Raw genomic sequence first — 21,639 nt, 5'->3', positions numbered from 1 at the left:
ATCTGTAGATACAGAAACACCAGAAATTTGCTCCACTGTGATTCTAGTAAGCTGAATGAAGTCCTAATGCCATTTCATTCCTTCTTTTCCATATGATTGCATTTAGCAGGTGCAACCAAGACAGTAACATGGGAGATGAGAGCAGAGACGTGAACAGTTCAAGGCCCTGAGAAGCTGAACAGGAAGGAGCAGGATCTTTGAGACAGACCCAAAAACTGTTTCTCACAGTCAAGGGTGGCTTCTGAGAAGAGGTTTATTGTCTTAAGCATTTTACAACAATATTAAATGAATAGCTATAAAATGCTTATAGGGGTGCTCCAGGGCTCCGTTGCCTGAAACCCAGTATTAGAAAGGATGACAGAGGTCTGGGATTGGAGGAGAGTGTGGACCAGTCAGACAGATCAGATCTTGCTGCTGTGTGTCTTGCAGGCTGACATCTAGAGCCCCAGTTGGGAGGTGCTGCCTGCTTCCTGGAAATGTGGGAGTGGGCTAAGACCACTGAGGGTTACATCACTGTGTGAGCTGCCTTTCTACCCATTGCAAGAGCAGTTGCTTTAGAAGTTGAACTTGATCCAAGCATCAGAAACATTATCTCTTTCTCAGGCTTTCCCTGAGCTCTGGGAAACTTTTAAGGAAGGTGAACTCTCATCATAGAGTGAGCTAGTCATGATTGATTGTTTGTTTCGATAATTTGGTGAAAGTATTGATCAACGCTTTTTGAACTACAGTCTTCCCTCCCTAATTCTAATCTGTACTCTTCATAGTAATCAGTTTAGAAATGCCTATGCATTAGCCATCTGTATGTCTTCTTTGGAGAAATGTCTGTTTAGTTCTCTGGCCCATTTTTTGATTGGGTCATTTATTTTTCTGGAATTGAGCTGCAGGAGTTGCTTGTATATTTTTTAGATTAATCCTTTGTCTGTTTCTTCATTTGCTATTATTTTCTCCCAATCTGACGGCTGTCTTTTCACCTTACTTATAGTTTCCTTTGTAGTGCAAAAGCTTTTAAGTTTCATTAGATCCCATTTGTTTAGTTTTGCTTTTATTTCCAATATTCTGGGAGGTGGGTCATAGAGGATCTTGCTGTGATTTATGTCGGAGAGTGTTTTGCCTATGTTCTCCTCTAGGAGTTTTATAGTTTCTGGTCTTACATTTAGATCTTTAATCCATTTTGAGTTTATTTTTGTGTATGGTGTTAGAAAGTGTTCTAGTTTCATTCTTTTACAAGTGGTTGACCAGTTTTCCCAGCACCACTTGTTAAAGAGGTTGTCTTTTTTCCATTGTATATCCTTGCCTCCTTTGTCAAAGATAAGGTGTCCATAGGTTCGTGGATTTATCTCTGGGCTTTCTATTCTGTTCCATTGATCTATATTTCTGTCTTTGTGCCAGTACCATACTGTCTTGATGACTGTGGCTTTGTAGTAGAGTCTGAAGTCAGGCAGGTTGATTCCTCCAGTTCCATTCTTCTTTCTCAAGATTACTTTGGCTATTCGAGGTTTTTTGTATTTCCATACAAATTGTGAAATTCTTTGGTCTAGTTCTGTGAAAAATACCGTTGGTAGCTTGATAGGGATTGCATTGAATCTATAGATTGCTTTGGGTAGAATAGCCATTTTGACAATATTGATTCTTCCAATCCATGAACACGGTATGTTTCTCCATCTGTTTGTGTCCTCTTTGATTTCTTTCATCAGTGTTTTATAGTTTTCTATGTATAGGTCTTTTGTTTCTTTAGGTAGATATACTCCTAAGTATTTTATTCTTTTTGTTGCAATGGTGAATGGTATTGTTTCCTTAATTTCTCTTTCTTTTTTCATTGTTAGTATATAGGAATGCAAGGGATTTCTGTGTGTTAATTTTATATCCTGCAACTTTACTATATTCATTGATTAGTTCTAGTAATTTTCTGGTAGAGTCTTTAGGGTTTTCTATGTAGAGGATCATGTCATCTGCAAACAGTGAGAGTTTCACTTCTTCTTTTCCCTATCTAACACATGAAAAGGTGCTCAACATCACTCATTATTAAGAATGCAAATCAAAACCACAATGAGGTACCTTACTCGCCAGTCAGGATGGCTGCTATCCAAAAGTCTACAAGCAATAAATGCTGGAGAGGGTGTGGAGAAAAGGGAACCCTCTTACACTGTTGGTGGGAATGCAAACTAGTACAGCCACTATGGAAAACAGTGTGGAGATTCCTTAAAAAACTGGAAATAGAACTGCCATATGACCCAGCAATCCCACTTCTGGGCATACACACTGAGGAAACCAGATCTGAAAGAGACACGTGCACCCCAATGTTCATCGCAGCACTGTTTATAATAGCCAGGACATGGAAGCAACCTAGATGCCCATCAGCAGATGAATGGATAAGGAAGCTGTGGTACATATACACCATGGAATATTACTCAGCCGTTAAAAAGAATTCATTTGAATCAGTCCTAATGAGATGGATGAAACTGGAGCCCCTTATACAGAGTGAAGTAAGCCAGAAAGATAAAGAACATTACAGCATACTAACACATATATATGGAATTTAGAAAGATGGTAACGATAACCCTATATGCAAAACAGAAAAAGAGACACAGAAATACAGAACAGACTTTTGAACTCTGTGGGAGAAGGTGAGGGTGGGTTGTTTCAAAAGAACAGCATGTATACTATCTATGGTGAAACAGATCACCAGCCCAGGTGGGATGCATGAGACAAGTGCTCGGGCCTGGTACACTGGGAAGACCCAGAGGAATCGGGTGGAGAGGGAGGTGGGAGGGGGGATCGGGATGGGGAATAAGTGTAAATCTATGGCTGATTCATATCAATGTATGACAAAACCCACTGAAATGTTGTGAAGTAATTAGCCTCCAACTAATAAAAAAATTAAAAAAAAAAAAGTAAAAATAATGGCTAAAATCAGTAACTACTACTGACATTTAAATATAAGTGGGTTCATGACTTATTTTTACTCTAGTCATTTATATCAGCATTCTGAACCTTATTAATTTATTTCATTTGATACAAAAAAAAAAAAAAAAGAAATGCCTATGCAGCCAAAATGACCTTGAGACAAGTGTTACTGATCAATCACTTTGAAATGAATTAATGGTGTATTCCCAGGTTTTGCTAGGTGTGAAGGCTGTGGTGATGACATTGATCCAAATTAGTGGTATGACAGATAGACTCTAATTCTCAGGATCATATACTAGCATCAGTTGGTCACTTCTTTTAATGTCCATAGAAATGATATCAGATATACTTTATATTTTGCTGTGTCACTTTCCACTAGAAAATATTTTGAAAAGAGACTGTAGAGGCAGTGTGGATTCTGAAGCCAAGCTGCCTCATTCCAGCTTGTCCACTTACTCATTGTGTGACTTTGAGGACTCAACCTCTCTATGCCTCAATTTCCTCACCTGTAAAATGGAGGTAATAATCATACCAAGCTTCTAGATTGATGATAAGGATTAAATGAGATTTTGGACATATGTTCATGCTGTGTGTTAGCCATTACTTATAATATTTATTTTAATAATCAGCCATAGGGAGTAGCCACCTAGAATTAACCATTTACTGTCTGAGCCTCACATTCTGAACTTTACTGAAAGGAAAGAAGTGCACATTTGCTGTCAGGTACTATGATGGAGTATCTGTTACCTCATGTGAAACTCACTACAGTCCTGTCCACTAGATGATTATCTCAATTTTAAAGATGAAGAAGGTATGGCTCAGAAAACTTAAATAACATGTCCCAGATGATATAGAGCTGAAGCGAACTTGAGCTCAATGGCAGTGCTCATGTTTTCTTTGTGTAATTTGTTCCTCCTTAGAATTCTCCACGGGTAAGTGGCAAACTCTGACAAAGCAGAATTAAAGGTACACGTCAAAGCTAGAGTTTTCAGTGCCCTGTGCTCTCCTCTCCCTTCCTCTCCTGCAGAGGTTGCCTGAGATAATGTCTTATCTTTTGTGGTCCATCTTGCACTATGCAACTATGCTAAGGAGAGAGAGGCAGCCTGCATGGCCCCTGTTCTCCCCCAACCCCAGCCATGCCTCATATAATTCCACGCTGTCTCCTTTGTCGTGGAACAGCCCACCTACTCAGTAGGATTCAAAATACTCATACCGTTACAGCTCTCAAGAGCACCAGAAAGGAGTCAAGACCCTCTAGAGTGTCCAACACTTCCAGAGAGCCTAGAATCTTCCAGCAAGTTAGAACCTTTGTTATTCTGTCAAAGTCTCAGACATCTTTTGGATGCAGTTTATAGATGTTTACACCGGAGAAGTTCTGAAAATCTTCCTAACTGCCTGGGCATCATTAAGATGCAGACAATTCTAAGATTGCACAACTCAACTTGTAAACGCGTGTCGGGATGACCGTGGCTTATAAAGTCTCCACACCTTGGCAGTTGGGAAGAATATAGATTTGAAGATAACACTTGGGGACTTTATGGGAATCAACATCATTTTGTCTGTATGCTCCAACCTTCACTTTCATTTGTGGTCCACCTCCCTTCATCCTGCATTACCACACCCTGAAATTATAGTTATTTGTAAGAGTATGGACTTATATTCATATACATCAGGTTGTTTTTTCAATATTGGTTTCCAAGCCCATGCATGTAGAACAATTACCACTCTACCTCAAACTCACTGACTATGCAATCAAGACTCATTATTACCCCAGCTCTCATCCCATTCACACACCCTTTATGTCTCAGAACAACAGTAAATGGAGAGCAAGGTATATCGCAGGACATAAAGAAAAGAAGGCCAAGGACATGCAGAGAAATTTGAACTAAAGAGGGGGAAAATTTAGGTGAAAATGATTTCTTCTCAGAAGATTTTTCATCTTTGATGTTTGAGAAATTTTATTTTGTTAGGTCTGTTCCCTCAATCATGATCCTTTGGGTCTGGTGGAAAGCTATAATTTTTGGAAGGCTCATTTCTGCAAAAACTTATGGTTATGGAAGAAAATCAATGTTTGTAAGCCCTTGAATCGAGTCTAAAAAGTCTGTTTGGATATTTAGTGTCTCATAAAATGTAACATAGAAAGACATGTAGAGTAGCAGAGCTGGAAAAGATCATCAAACCATGTGGTCCACTGCACCCCTTTTAGTGATAGACTGTGAAGTCAAGGGGAGCCGAATGATTTATGCAGGTTATATGACTATAAGGAGGGGTAGAGAGACTGAAATGGAAGAGACCTCTTAACTCCTAAGGCAGTATATTTTCAAAATTATCACATTACTAATTATTTGGAAGCATCTGAGCCAAATTATGAACCATGTATTGTGAGAGAATCTTAGCAAGAAGAGACCTTAGAGATCATTTAGTGCCATCTCCCTCTGGCTGTAAGAATCCTCTTGGTGACATCCTTTACAGATGTCCACTAGTCCCTACCAGCTTAAATCTGATGCTTGGAAGCTCAGTACTTTATAAGGCAACTTGTTTTGTCTTTGGTTATCCCTACATATTGGTAAATTTATCCCAACTAAAGGTCAGATTTCTATTTTTAAAGTGCCAGTCCAGAAAGAGTGAGTGTGGCCAGAGGGAAATGGAATAGTATTAGCGATGGTGTAGAGTTTTACTCTTTTTCTCATCTTAAAATTACAATAGCAATGCCTATCTTACAGGGTCATTGTGAGGATTAGAGGAGCAGTTTATAAAGCATCTAATATAATAGCTGCTTCAATAGGTACTCAAATTGTAGTTATTGTTGGCTTTTATCATCTTGATCCCATTTTTTGAAATTATGCTCTCTGGAGCAACATAGACTATGTCTAATACCGCAAATATTTGAAGGCAGTTAGCATGGCCTCTAAGCCTTCTTTTCTTCAGACTAAATATTCCCTGATTCTTCTACCACTCTTCCTGTGATGTATTTTGGATGCCTCCAGTGCTTTCATTCCCGCCTATTTGTCAATTTCCCCCTTAAAATGTGGTGGCCAAATGTGGTCAGTCCAACGTGCTCGACAGTGAAATAATTACTTCCCTTGATCTGTACTTTGCTCTTCTCCTACAGCAACCTAGATTTATGTTAGCATTTTTGGAGGCCAGCTCACACAGTTGGCTCAAGTAAAACCATGTTCTACTATCCAGAATGTTAGTGATGCCTCCCAATATTGTGTCAGCCACAGATTTGACAAGCATGAATTTACATCTTCATCCAAGCTGTTGATAAAAATGTTGAACAAGAAAAGGGCAAAGGTTGAACCCCCAGATTCTTCACTGTATATTGACATCCATCACTGGTTGGTGACGTTGTTTCACCAGCTCCAAGTCTACGCACCTATACTAACAAAAATAACTCAGCGAGATACAGTCACTCTTTGTGTTTTTGAAATTGGATATTTAATTCATCTAAAGATAAAATGCCATTCTTTTATCAAGGAAGACAGGTTTTGAACCCATAATTAGGAAAATGTGAATTCAGAAAGTAATTTCATGTTTGAGTTACTATGTAATGCTGAAAGAAAAAAAATCATCTTAATGCAAAATGATAATGCTTGCTTAAATTTGTTTATTTTTCCAAAATGTTTTGAAATTACTCTCTGGGTCTTGTGGGAGGAGGCTGGAGAATTTTCAGATTTCATATGTGGGGGAGAAAGGAGATTTTTGAAGAATAGCATAACTTTTAGGAGTTTTTTCCATCTCTGAAGGATATCACAGAGACAAAGAGATCTCTTAAAAATGTTGGTGGGGATGTGTGTGAAGTATATTCCTGGTAGTCTTTTTTATTCTTTTTAATGATTCTCAGACAACATTCCTAGACTTTTTGAGGGGAAAGGTATTTCTCTCTCTCATTTAACATGCTTCACTCTGAATAAATCAAACCAATTTCTTTGTACCAGATTTCAAAAACTTTGAACAAAGGTTTTCTTGGTTTTCATGGTGAAGGTAAAGAATTGATATGGACATATCATTTGAGCCAAAGTGCTCAAAGACTTGAAGTTCATTTCTTAGTACTTTCCTTCAAGGGCTCATTCAATGTCTTCTCAAAGACTTTGATTTCCAGTGTATGTTCCATGCTTGTGGCTTTCTTCTTAATTCTGATCCTATTTCTCCACCCCATAATCAAACAGTTACCTTAATACCTAACGTATCTTAACATCTCTTATTGTGAGCATACTTTGAGATTTTAAGGTAAACAGACAAGACAGCTCACATTCTCAAAATTCACCCAGGAAATAAAAGATAAAATTTCATCATACTGAATATTTTAGGAATGTCATTTTATAGTTTACTCATTCTCTATAGTTTACTGTGTGCCTACCTTATGCTGGGCACTGATCTGGGCAACAGAGACTCAGTGGGGAGTAAAGTCAAATTTAGTCCCTCCTCTCATCATGCTTATATTCTAGAGGGAGCAACAGATATTAATCAAATAATCAAAGACAATTGTGAACTTGTGTAAAGTGCCGTGAAGGAGTGGGAGATGGAGCTCATCCTTGGAGAGGTCAGGGAAGGTGTTCTCACGTGATGCTCAGTTTGTGATTTGAAGGTGCCAGTCGGGAAAGAGCACAGGTAGCAGAAACAGTAGGTTCAGCTCTGTACCGACATATGGAGCACATTCGGGATGAGAGCAGGAAAATTCCTGCAGGTGGAGTGAATCACAGACAGCGGGGGTGAAGGTGGTGTGAGACGAGCTGGGGAGGTCGGGAGGCTCTCATGCAGGCCTTGAAGGTCATGCAGAGAGTGCTGTTAGGGTCTTCTGAACCATGAGAAGCCATCTCAGCGGCCTGGAGAGGGTGGGCAATGTAGAGGGATCTGTATGTGATGTGCTAGGTTTTGCCTTTTGAAAAGATGACTGTGGCTGTAGTATGGGAAGGAGGAGGAGAGGAAGTCAAAGTGAGTGACGGGGGACCAGTCTGGAGAGCGCTTGTTGAATCCAGGAAAGATGATGGTGGTTGGGTGGAAGTTGGTGGAAGAAGAGATAGAAAGAAAAGAATGATGCTTGCATTGAATTTATGGTACTTAGGGACTCCATGTGGGGGTGATAGAAAAGAGATGCCAGAGGTAACTCAAGAAGGGTTTAGACATTTTATATTATTGTCATGAACTTAAAGAAGATTATTTTTAAAGTCATATGGCTCTGTTGATAACTTTCACTAGCACAACAGAAATAATAAAATGAAAGTCAGAAATCCTTCTGTGCCTGAGATCTATTATTGACAAAATAGGTGACTGTGAACAAGATGAGAAAATTTGAATATCTTTAAGGATCTGAACAATGGAAAAATAATACTTGTAATGTTTACTTCATCACAACTTCACACGAAGACCTAGGAAAGTGAGTTTGTTGAGGTTCACTTTTGAAAGAAATAATGATTATCTTTATTTTCACTATTACTTTTCGTTTGATTCTCTACACCTCTAGATCCCATAAAAATAACTCAAGCATATCCCTGTGCTGCTGCCCCAATACAAATCACTGTTTCCTTTCATCTTACTTTAACCAACCACAATATTTTCCCATGTCAGAATAACCTTCCAGTATATAAGAGGAGCCTTTGGATCATGTGTGTGTGTGTGTAAGCTTGTTCATGCCTTTGGGAGCCCACGACAACCCAGTCAGCTCACAGTCTAAGCCAGGTGCCCAGCTGCCATCTGGACTCTGGACAGACTGTGTGGTCAGGATTTAGAAATCAGAAACCTGAAAAAGGTGCAAAGTGATGGACACAGCCAACCCCGCCACCATATATGTTAGCACCATCATTTAACACATAGTGCAGGAAATCCTGTTCTTTGCAGAAGAACTTCAAAGAACCACTTTCCGTTCTCCTGGGCACTGTTTATTTTCTTCTTTGCTAACCCCAAAGCACAGACAGATAGATATTTTTCCTCTAGTAAATTGCTAGTGACACTCCATTTCTTTCCTGTCATCCTCAGCCCACTGTCCAACTGACCTCTCAAATTTCCATACCCTTCTAGGCTGAAGAGCTGTACCTGGATGTTTTCAGTGGCCCACTGACTTATGTAACTTTGTCCTGTACTTTCTTTTTCTTTTCTAGGTTCTGAATTTCTCACATTTGAGCCCTCTTATGCCTCAGTGTGAATCCTCTCTTGTTGCCCCAGTGACATTCTTTTCTAAGCATTGACTTACATACATTATCACATGTGAAATAGGTAACTAGCATAAAGCTGCTATATAGCACAGGAAGACCAGCCTGGCACTCTGTGATGACCTAGAGAGTTGGGATGGTGGGAGGAGGGGGGCTCAACAGGGAGGGGATATACATACACTGGTTTGCATTGGTGCATGGCAGAGCCCACTGTAACACTGTAAAGCAATTATCCTCCAATTAAAAAAAAATAAGCACTGTCTTTTAAGCCAGCTTTATCATGCATATTTTACCTTGGGTGCATACTAAGTCATTTCAGTCATGTGCAGCTCTTTGTGGCCCTATGGATTGTAGCCCTCCAGGCTCCTCTGTCCATGGGATTCTCCAGGTAAGAATAGTGGAGTGGGTTTCCCTCTTCCAGGGGATCTTCCCAACCCAGGGATTGAACCTGTGTCTCTTATGTCTCCTGAGTTGGCAGGCAGGTTCTTTACCACTAGTGCCACCTGAGAAGCCCATACTTTACCTTACTTTTGAATTTTAAACAAAGAAGCCTTCACTCAAGTCACCAGAAATAAAGACAAGATGTTAAGTCACTCAAGTGACTCGGTTGTGCCATTATTTTCTTCCCTACTTTATTCATGTACGTATGTATGTTTACTGAATGCCTACTCTGCTCCAATCCCCATGGGATAGAGTCATGAACACAAACACTGTATGTTCTAGAGGAAAAGACAATGAACAAGTAAACAGGTGAACAAGTGTTGTCAGTATTCCATGATTCAACCAAAGTATTAGAGATTTATCTTATGGAAAAACAATAGAGAGTTGTAACTCTCACTCTCGTCATTGAACGCCAGACACCCTGTTGTCTTTTACAGTCAGCATCCTCACTCTGTTGTTGAGCTTGGGTTATGTATACCCAGATTATGATTTAGAAAAGTAGTTTCCTGGGGGAAAAAAGAGGTAGTTACTCTTATAGGACTGAAAAAGAAAAAATAACAAGTGTGCTTGTCATTCAAAGCAGGGTGCTGAATGGCTTCTCACTAAATCATAATGTTATGCACTTACCACAGAAATCATTTTCAAATGGAATATATATCACCCCAAGTCAGAGTAGATATGCACTAAACCTCACGTGGGGAGGTGGCAGGGTGATTAGTGAACTTCCAGGTATTTTCTTATGTGCTTTACTCTTAAGGCGAATAGTTATTTTTCATCCCCTTGAAGCTGTAAGTTATAACGAAATAAATGGATCCACGGCTTGCCAGAAGCCATAACTCTGTATTTAGTTGACATGACCAGACTCCCCAGTTTGACCTTTGAGAGCCTGAGAGCAGAATAAAGCATTAACCTCTTCTGACCCTTTCCCCTCTGTCTTCTCTGGGCAGAATATCTCGATGCATAACCCTGTTGGTGGGGCCATGGCGGGGCCTGGAACTCACCAGCTCGGCAGCGCCCGGATGCCCAACCATGACACCAGCGTTGTGATTCAGCAAGCCATGCCGTCACCCCAGTCCAGCTCTGTCATCACGCAGGCCCCTTCCACCAACCGCCAGATCGGGTAAGGAGATCTCCTCGGTTGTCTCTGGGTCCTGGCTGGAGCTCAGGGAAGGTTCTGGACTTTCTTCTGGTTTCTGTTCTGCAGGTTGAATAAGACAGAGGTTGGCTTTCCTGGCTGGTGTGATACTGCCTAGAGTTCAGAGTTATGTTTTTGATGGGAGAAAGGTAGAGGCAGTCTCTGTTTGGTAGAAGCTCTTTGACCTTGACTCTGGAGAGAAAAGCAAGTCATTCTGTGTCATTGTTCTTTCATAGAAGATTCTTGAACTTTAAGGTGACTGTAGGGAAACCCCTTGGATGTTGGGAGCAGAGTGTAGTTCTCAGGACAAATGCTTGAGGATGATGGAGGGAAGTGTCACTCACCCAGCTTCCTCACTAACAGAGTATGTGCCTCCATTCCTAAGAACAATGTCCAACACCCGTGTCTCTGGTGTATTTCCACAGTCCTCCTTCTCCCTGATGGTTCTTCTTTCTTCTTTCCCTTGTTAATATTAATACCTTCTCATTAGCTCACCTCTCTTTCTACACTGGTTCATATTCATTCCTGGAGAAGACAAAACAAAGAAGGCTATCCTTCTCATTTATGTAAAAAAGATAATACTGAGGCATTGAGAAAAATAGGTAGAATGCTCCCAGACACTGTATCATGTCATGGAACAAGCACTCACTCCTGAGTATCACGTGATAGCTCTCGGTCCTTGTTACTCAGAGTGTGGTCTGAGGACTGGCAGCATGGGTATTACCCAGGAGCTTCTTAGAAATGCAAACTTCTGGCCCTGCTTCCTGCTCTCCAGAATGAGGATGGTGTCTCTTCTCTCTACCCTCACAAGAGTAATGTGAAAAGGAAATAAAAGATTTAAGAGTGCTTGGGATCTTAGGAAGAAAAAGTAGTAACTTAAGCCAAAGAGCTATGATAAATTTATATTGCTGGATGCTGAGAACTGCTTGCTCCTTATTCCTAGAATTCTCTGTTTAAAATAGGAAAGGGAGCTTGCTGTGTTTGGTGTGCACATCAGAATTTAAATATTCCACTGAATGGTAGATATGGTGATTTTAAGAAAACGTTAGAAGCTATCTCACTCTTTATCATTATGTCTTTTCCCTTCCTTGTTTTACGTGTGTATAAGAATTCCTTACCTAGAGGGAGCACTAAGGACAATGGCTGTCCCTTCTCAGAATACGCTAGAAAGGGTACCTTCTCTCTCACATTTTTCAGCTCATCAGGATGGGTTGTGAAATATGAAGACAAAATCTTAACAAATGAGAGTTGTGGGTAATAACTATGTTGCAAGTTTGCCATGGGAACCTTTGGTTTTCCATTCAAGAAACAGAAAATTAATCTGGCCATTTGAATGCTTGGCTTTGTTGGAATAAGCCAGTGCTAAAGTTGCAAGTGTGTCTGTGAAAGAATCCTTTTTTTCCTCAAATGTCTATGGGAGTAAATGCGTCTCCGTCCAAAGCAAGAACCTGTAACATACTAAGAAGGTGGGGTTGTTAAAAGACAGCATCTCAGTCTCAAGGGACTCCTTCACTCCAGTGGCTTGGCTTTGGGCAAACAATTCACAGTTAGGCGAGCTAATTATAATTATTTTATTTTTCTTTCAAGGGGAAAAAACATAAAATGTGCTAGATTTTATTAGCATTTTTACAGCATTCCTTCTCCCCTGGAGTTCTTCTGCCTCCTGCCCCCCAACTTCCCTCTTGGAGGCCCTTAGTATTTGGCCATTGTTAGTACAATGGTGGTTTTTGTGAAACAATCTTTTAAGGGTTAGCACTAAATTCTAAGATGGGTGTTGACTCTGTGAATAATATACCCAGCTGGCCCAGGGCTGTATAGTTGGATGGCATTTCTAGGCTGTGTCACTGGGCCCTGTTAGGTGGGGGTATGTGCCATCTCCTGACCCACTGTCTTCCCGTTTATTCCCAGTCCTGGGGTGTTATGTGTCTCTCCTGGTGTTTTCTAGGAGATAATTGTCACTTTAGGACTCTGTCTCATTGCCAAGCTTGAGGGAGGCTATTTCTTGCTTCAGATCCTTCCCTGTTGTGCTTGCCATGTTGATTCCAACCCCCACACCCTGTCATTTCCATTTTTCTCCATGTGACCCATCTAAAACCTTGCCCGGATGATCATGGGGGCTCAGCAGCCCATCTCACCAGTGGATTCAGAATGAAACTCTAGGTGGTAACATTTGGGGATGGCTGGCTCTTTTATTTCTCTCAGCAAAGAGGAAATGAGTACTTATTTTAAAACATGAGTTCCCTCTGGAGACTGTGTCTTTAAATGAGCATTTGAAACTGCAGATAGTTTTCTTTCTTTTTTTTTTCCTCTGAGGCTGCACAGAACCATATTGTAGTAATATTCTGATTTTTATCACAACCTCAAATATTTAAGTGTCAAAATCTGGCCAAGCCACCTGCAAATGTTTGCCATGGCTACCGGCCAACAAAAACAGCAAACAGCAATGAAAGTCTTCATTCAGGCTCCGCGCTTAAGCTGCACCCAGCCAGAGAGGCTGGGACCCACCTGTGCCCACGCACAGGGCTTTTTTGCTGTGGCCAGTGGGCGTGTTCACGGATAGAACTTTGCGGGAGAGAGAGGGGGCCGCCCATCTCCCGTTCCCCCCTTTTCTTCCCTTTGACCAGTGCTGGGTTTCTGTTGCCAATCCCGCTTTTATTCTCCTTTCTGCCACTGTCCCCCCTTCATGCTGTATTTAAACTTAGAGGTTTGAATGTATTGGGAGTGATATTGACAAGAAGGACTGGAAATGGGGACAGTGCCTGCTCCTAAGGAGGATTTGGGGGACAAAGTGTAGGCATCCTTGTGAGCATTTGATTTTCATATTTTTGGAGCAGGCACTGAGTCAACGTAGGACCAAAGGGGTGGAAATGCAAAAGTCCGAGATAGACAAACCACGTGGGCAACCTCCAGTCTATCCTCTATCACCCCCTTCCATTGCCAATGCCCAGTTCTGTCCAAGTAGTGCTTTTTATCTCAATAGAAACTGGAGGTAAGTATAAATATCCCAAATTGCACTCGTGTGGTTAGGCAGGCTAGAAAAACACACAGTGTTGGAGAGTGTGGGAGGCATCCCCAAACTAGTGACTACTTGTGCTTAGTCAAACTGGCAGACACCTTGTCGAGAAGAGTGCCTTTGGCTGATTGATGGTAGCATTTTAGGAGATAAGTTTTCCAGATGGAAAAAGAAAAAGAGGGAGCCATGGGGTGTGGGGGAGACAAGCGAGACAGAAAACAAGCATGTGTTAAATACAGATGAAATCGATTCTGCCTTGGACCAAGTATGTGACAGATTCCAAGCAGTATCTCTCCTCTAGTCATTTTTTTTTTTTATTAGAGATCATGTAACAGGCTCATTAATTCAGGATCAAGTCTGCAACTCCTGAGAGAATGGTGGAAGAGCAGGTATCAGTAGTATAAGTTCTCTTTCTCTCTAATTCTGTCTCTCTCACTCTTTTCTCATATGAGAAATTTTTGTAGGTACCAGCAATCAGTTTAGTAGGTGGCTACAATTTGAATAGATCCTAGCTTTCCTTGGTGGCTCAGTGGTTAAGAATCTGCCTGTCAAGCAGGAGACACAGGTTTGATTGCTGGATTAGGAAGATCTTCTAGAGAAGGAAATGGCAACCCACTCCAGTAGTCTTGTCTGGGATAATCCCATGGACAGAGGAGCCTGGCAGGCTATATTCCATGGGGTCGCAAAAGAGTTGGACACGACATAGCAACTGAACAACAGCAAATTCCTAGAGAAACCTATTTCTCTTTATGGACCAATGTTATTAGATAATTCATGCTTGGTCATTTTTTTAGGAAGACAATGAAAGTAATATGGAATGAGCTGATCTACAACAATGGATATCAGTACAGAGTTCTGGGAGGCACTTCCCAAATAGTCCACAAAATTTCTTCATGTATTCAGAATGTTCTATAGATTTAGTTCTCCCTATGGAATTGGCAAATGCATGAGCTTGTTAGATTATTGGTAAAAATATTATTTGCCAGTAATTGCTTACAGTGTGGATGTGCTATATCTAACATCAGGATATACAAATGTTCCTACCAAGGCTGATATTTGAAAAGAAGATATCTGGTCTTTTCTGGAATATTCTAGTTAGGATATCAAGAAATTTGAAAATATGTTCAACAGCATGTATATATAAAATCTCTCTCTGATTTTATGCCAGTTTTAGTCTTGGCACATGTATGTTTGTAGGTATATTAGCTATTTCATCATATACCCTATTTGCATGAAGCTGTATTTAGGCAATGTAGATCTAAGACTTGGCCAGAAATTTATAGAAAATATAGTAAATCTTGTAAAAATAAAAAGGAGCTGATACTCATCATAAATTGTATTTCTCTTGCCCTTTCTGAGTTTCTTTTTAAAAAAAATAGTAATAAAAGAAGAACTTATCACATCTCAGAACTTATTGATGTAAAAAACAATGCCACTTTGCTTGTTGGAGAGAGTCACGTGGTTTTTTGTATGAGTTGCTGTCGATGCTTGAGGTGTCCATTGAGATAGGAATGTTAATTGATTCAAGGATTTCTGTGTCTATCATTCTGAAAAAAGGGAGGGGAAAGGTCAGTAAATGATGCCATCACAAAAAGGCACTGCTGAAAGAAAACTTATGTAAAACATCAGCTTACAGTTGAATCAGACTATAAAGAATCTGCCTGCAATGCAGGAGACCTGGGTTCAACCCCTGGATTGGGAAGATCCCCTGGGGAAGGGAATGGCTACTCACTCCAGTGTTCTTGCCTGAAAGAGTTCATGGACAGAGGAGCCTAGTGGGCTACAGTCCATGGGGTCACAAAGAATTGGACATGACTAAGCAGCAAATGGCAACCCACTCCAGTACTCTTGCCTGGAAAATCCCATGGACGGAGGAGCGTTGTAGGCTACAGTCCATGGGGTCACAAAGAGTCGGACATGACTGAGCGACTTCACAAGTAACCAACACTTTCACTTTCACATTTCACAGTTTGAGTATGCTTGTTCTGTATATGCATAGGTATATACATCCATTATCGGAGAAGGCAATGGCAACCCACTCCAGTGCTCTTGCCTGGAAAATCCCATGGACGAAGGAGCATGGTAGGCTGCAGTCCATGGGGTCGCTAGGAGTCGGATGTGACTGAGCGACTTCACTTTCGCTTTTCCCTTTCATGCACTGGAGAAGGAAATGGCAACCCACTCCAGTGTTCTTGCCTGGAGAATCCCAGGGACGGGGAAGCCTGGTGGGCTGCCGTCTATGGGGTCACACAGAGTCAGACACGACTGAAGCGACTTAGCAGCAGCAGCATACATCCATTATGAAGAGCTTTATTAAACTCCACAAGTCAGCAGCATGAATCAGACTGTCACTGCCCACCACAGGCCAGTGCTAGCAGGGTGCAGGCCAACCGTCTTCCTCCTGGATGCAACAGCCAGCAGGTCCTGGCTTATCACTCCCTGCCCCCACCCCCACACCCCTCTCCAGGACAGCTTGAAGCCCCCTTTGAGTAATTCAGACCTGAAGCCATTATTTCCTGCTTTGTGTGTTGTGGAATATCATGGCTATGAACATTGCTTTATTGTTAGAAAGTTGCTGGGTCTTTCACAGCCCTGAGAACATTTATGAGGCCCTTCAGGGTAATGCTTTCTGGGAGGGTTGACGGACTTAACCATATGGCTCCCGTTAAATCCTGTGCAGAGCCTTGAGAAATTACCTCTGACAAGAGGGCCAGCAGCTTTCTACTCAAAGAGTTTTATGTGTGGAACGAAACATTAAGTACTGATACTTGAGGAAATATAAGGTTTCTTAACATTCAAAAGTTGTAATACCACAAGGTATTGTGGCCAGATGAAGGGGGCAGAGCCAGGATGCCAGAGCACATGGCTACATCTTCCAAGAAGCAGAAAAGCACCCCTGCTCTCCTCTCCTAGGCTGGTTCTTGCCCGTGATCCCTCAGGCCAGCTTTGTTGTGTCTTAATGTCTCAGCTCCTCACCTGGAACACAGCAAGGCAGGTATCTTTGCTTAAACAATAGATGTCTACTTTCCACAGTTTTGGAGGCTGAAAAGTCCAAGGTCAAGGTGCTGGCAGATTTGGTTCTTGGTGAGGGCCCTCTTCCTGACTCACAGATGACTGTCTTCTCACTGTGTGCTCACCTGATTGCTTCTCTGTGCATACAAAGAGAGAGAGAGAGAGAGACAGACAGACAGACAGACAGACAGACAGATTGACAGAGAGAGGAGAGGGTTTCCCTGAAAGCTCAGTTGGTAAAGAATCCGCCAGCAATGCGCGAGACCCTGGTTCAATTCCTGAGTCGGGAGGATACGCTGGAGAAGGGATAGGCTACCCACTCCAGTATTCTTGGGCTTCCCTTATGGCTCAGTTGGTAAAGAATCTACTTGCATTGTGGGAGACGTGGGTTTGATCCTGGGTTAGGAAGATGCCCTGGAGAAGGGAACAACTACCCGATCCAGTATTCTGGCCTGGAGATTTCCACGAACTGTATAGTCCGTGAGATAGCAGAGTCGGACACAACTGAGCAACTTTCACTTCTTCACTTCAGAGAGAGGAGAAAGAGACAGAGAGTGAGACCTCTGGTATCTCTTCCTCTGCTTAGGACACTAATCCTGTTATAGGGACTCATGACCTCATTCAAACCTGATTACCTGCAAAAGCCCCACCCCTAACTGTCACATGGAGTTAAAGCTTCAATATATGAATTTGGTGGAGAAGGGACTGGCAATCCACTCCAGTATTCTTACCTGGGGAATTCCATGGACAGAGAGTAGCCTGGTGGGCTACCAACCATGGGTTTGTGAAGAGTCAGATATGACTGAGTGACTAAAACAACATATGAATTTAGAGGGAGACACATTCAGTTTGTAAAAGCTAGTCTTCTTGGGAAAGAAAATTGAAAGTCACTGTTTAGTGGCTCAAGCTATTTGTTAGAGAAGTTTGATATTAGCAGGCTGATAACTAAAAAGAAGAAAGGGAGCTAACATTTATCCAGCATCATCTATGTGCAGAGCACTGATTTATCTTTGCATATTGCTTTCTATCATTCTCCAAGAGTCTGGAGAGGCAGACATTATTTGCTCCAGTTTTACTGCTCAAGGAAAAGAAGTAACTTATCCAAAGTCGCTCAGCCAGTGAGATGAGCAGAGTTTTGAATGTGGTTCTGTTGGACTTCAAAGCACATGCTTTCCCTGTGCTCCAGCCTGTAGCAATCCCAGTGCCATGAAAGATACATGAGCATGCCTGACCATCTGGGAGAGTCATCTACCCACATGAGTTGGTTAATGCTTAGCCTCTGGTTACAGTGTGAAGTGCTTCCTTCACGTACCTACAGGCTGGTCAAGGGCAGAGGTAGACATACTGAGTTGCCAGCAGCTGCTTAAATCTTTCAGGAGAAAAATACAGGAGTTCCCTGGCTCTCAGAAAGGGAGTTTGCAGGTCATGAGAGCACATGGATATATATAGAGAGCCTGTACCTCGGAGATCTCTTGGCCAAATCCTCTCACTTTTAAGAAAACCAGATTCCTGCCTGAGAGTGGCTGTCCTTTCTCCAACCATTTGGTTGCTTTACATTTGGCTTCATGGTTTATAGGAAGAACCTGTCCCCTGACCAGATGAAGTGTGACTTCCAGGCTGTTCTGATTCCTGTGTGGATAGGTGACTTTGCCTGTGACGGCTTACAGGGTGAGAGTCTCAATTCTGGATCTTATAAACATAAGCCCTGCTCACAGAGTTCCAGAACCTTCCATATAAGTGTCTCTGTGTGTTTTGACTGTCTCCTCCCATTTTTAGAACAGATAGGCACACCAATGAGTCACCACACAAAGAGCTGACTCTTTGGAAAAGATCTGGATGCTGGGAAAGATTGAAAGCAGGAGGAGACGGGAATAACAGAGGATGAGATGGTTGGATGGCATCACCAACTCAAGGGACATGAGTTTAAACAAACTCCAGGAGATAGTGAAGGACAGGGAAGCCAGTATGCTGCAGTCCATGGGGTCAAAAAGAGTGGGACATGACTTAGCAACTGAACAACAAGGCACAGGTCTGCTTCTAGAGAAAATAGCCCAGGATCATTCAGTCTGTGTCTGTTGTAAATCTAGACACTTGTTCTTTTGTGTAGCATATTAAAAAGATATGCCTGGGAAAGACAAGCTTACTCAGAGCGAAACCAAGTCAGGTTAGAGGGGAGTCTTGCAAAAGTATTGACCACAGGTTCAGAGGTCATGGGTTTAGGCTCTGCCACTCAAAAAACTTTATAACCTTGGCCAAGTGCACAATTGCCCTGGGACCCCCTTCCTTCATCTACACTTTAAAAGTTTAACCAGCTGATTACAAGTCACTCTAAGCAGCACAATCCTCATTCATTGCTTCTTTTCTATTTCAAATTTCTTTTCTCTTTTGGTTTGTTTTCCTCTAGGAGCTGATTTTGGGGTTCTTGATTATCTGAGTTTCAGGAGGCATTCTCATACTCATATGTGTAAGAACAGAGTAAGGCTTGGGAATGTTTGGGAAGAGGAGACCAGTGCAGTCAAGAGAAGGGTCCTAACATCTGAAGACAGAGAGACTTGACTTCCAGGTTCAACTCCTAGGTGAATCACAACAAATTTATAATTCTGTTACATGGAGATTTTACACCCATTTTACAACTGAGTAAAGTGAGGTTCAGTGATTATGTGGCTTGCCCCAGGTTATATGGATAAAGGTAAGTGCTGGAACTGGAAGCCAAGCCACTGTCCGATGGGTCCAAATGAAGTTGACTTCTCCAAGTTTTGACTTCCTTACATGTGAAATGAGGAGGCATCACTAGAAAATTCTCAAACCTTATCCAGCACTAAGAGACTGATGGTTTTCATAATAAGTGTAATTTTGAAAACTACTTGGAAGGTAAGTTCCTTGGGGGCTCAGGACTGTATGCATGACTATGGAGTTTCCTCCCCTGAATTAATCCTATCAGCAAATTGTTCTTTTATTCTCATTTTACTAAAAGTGACTTATTGCTGAAGAGCTCACTAGAAAAACACCTAAACAACAGCACAACAGTGAAAGATATAATACAACAGTGAAAGATATAATACAAATGTAATACAAGAAATTGGAACAATTATATTGCCAGACATAGCTTAATGGAAAAATGCAGTCCACTGTCTTCTTTTTTGGATTTACTATTTAGGGGGTTACTTTATAGAAGACCTGAAACATAAAGGTCTAGCTTATATCAGTATTTAGTATTTTCCAAGGGGAAAGCCTTGGGTAAGGTGCCAAATAACTAAACATTGGAAATTGAGGATATATATTTATCTTAATATAAAATTCAATGATTAACTGCACCTTTCTATGTTTGTCATAGTTCCTACATGGGAATTGGCTCATTATGTTCTGTTTTCAGGGCCAGAACACCAAGTTGGCGCACCACTGTAGGTTTACATGAGTCCCAGTGTTGCGTTTAGAATGAGTCCCAGGACTAAGTGTAACCATTCCTTCAAGAACACCAAAAGGGATAGTAACATGGGGAAAGGACTGGTGTGTGCTGCACTCTCCAAGGTGAGCATGTTAGGAGAAATGAATCTGGTAACGCAGAGGTGCTCCTTTGTAACTGGGAGTACACTTTGCTTTTCTGAAGACTGAGCATGTACAGGTAACAGGCTGTATCCCAGTGGACATTTCTGACTATTTGTAACTTTCACATTCTTAAAGACTGTATGTTTCATGAAGTATAAATAACTCTTACCTGTACTGATTGACAAGCAGTTTCTGAGTTAAAAGAGAAGAACTGCAGATAGTCTGTGGTCCTCATTGCAATACTATGTAGTCATATAACTGGACATTTTAGGATTTAAAAGGTAAATGATTCAATAGGTCCTCTTATATGTATTTTTCAACAATATTAGACCAAACAGATTTTTTTCTACTGTTGTTTTTAATATTCTTTTTGTGAAGGATTTAGTTAAAGGAGATACACATTCTGTGGACCTTTTACCTTTGGTTGGATGAGAATATCACAGAAATAACCAATTTGGTCTTGGATTTTAGATATAAAGGGAATCCCTTATATCAAGTTTCAGTTACATACTGATGGAATCCTATTTCAGTGAGACCGTACGATGTCATTGCTAGAGATTGAGAGCCATTGCTAGTGGTTCTGACTCCATCACTCACAAGTTCTGGGACTTTGAACAGCCCCCTTGACCTCTCGGGGCCCTACTTTTCCATCTTATAAAATGAAGGAATGAAACTGGATTGTCTAACCAGTGCCCTTTTCTAGCTCTTATGAACATATTTGTTTCCTTATCAGGACTAACACTCTCTCACAATACTGCTTGGTTGGTAGGGATTATGGAAGAAGAAATTTCATAAAAACAGATATATCACATTTAGCAGACAATCCAGTAATCTGTTTACCAAGTATGTTGTGCTTTTGGTAAATATCAACTGTAAAATTTCTATAGAGCAATAAACATTCCTAATGGTACCAGACACATTTAAAAGAATTTGGAGTTTTATAGTTTTCCCCCCTTTGGCAAAGTGCATTCTGGCTGGTGAATAGGTCGGTAAAGTCTGTAAAATGATAGGACCCTTGTGGGGGGGGGGGTACAGACATGCCAGAATGTGCTTGGCTGGCTTTTGCAGAGGTGCAGGTCTTTGCAGAGAACAGATGGCCCCAGAAATCTTTGAAATGCCAGAAATGACTTCCTGAGTATACTCATCATATATTGGTTCAGATAGGGTAATTCATAAGCCAAATATACAGCAGTTTACCACTGACCTCCAATATATTATTTTCAGTCCATAAAATCCATAAACATTTCTACATAGACAATCATAATGATGACTGCTGCAACAAAAACCCATCCCCAAGTCAGTAAACCACTGAACACTGTCAAACGCACAATGGTGTTCTCAGTGTCTATAGGGGCTGGAGGCCAAGTGTTTGGCAGACTCTTGGGGATCACTGCTTAGTGTGACATTTTTTCCAACTTGAGAGTCTTGCTTCAAAC

At 41.3% G+C, this 21,639-nt stretch overlaps 1 protein-coding gene and 1 pseudogene across 3 annotated transcripts in view; both read left to right on the top strand.

Moving 5' to 3' along the window:
* CREB5 (cAMP responsive element binding protein 5) overlaps positions 1–21,639 on the top strand; it is a 431,120-nt gene that overhangs the window by 156,818 nt on the left and 252,663 nt on the right. For all 3 annotated transcript variants that reach the window (XM_043463321.1, XM_043463320.1, XM_043463319.1), the window contains exon 5: positions 10,445–10,617. In XM_043463321.1, the coding sequence (XP_043319256.1) occupies positions 10,445–10,617 (173 nt within the window). The remainder of the gene's footprint in view (positions 1–10,444; positions 10,618–21,639) is intronic.
* LOC122438447 overlaps positions 10,492–21,639 on the top strand; it is a 57,026-nt pseudogene continuing 45,878 nt past the window's right edge.

The sequence above is a fragment of the Cervus canadensis genome, chromosome 3 (genome assembly GCF_019320065.1).
Source record: "Cervus canadensis isolate Bull #8, Minnesota chromosome 3, ASM1932006v1, whole genome shotgun sequence".
NCBI classification, from domain to species: Eukaryota; Metazoa; Chordata; class Mammalia; order Artiodactyla; family Cervidae; genus Cervus; species Cervus canadensis.
Note: the sequence above shows the minus strand (reverse complement) of the source record. Positions and strands in the feature narration are given on the sequence as shown.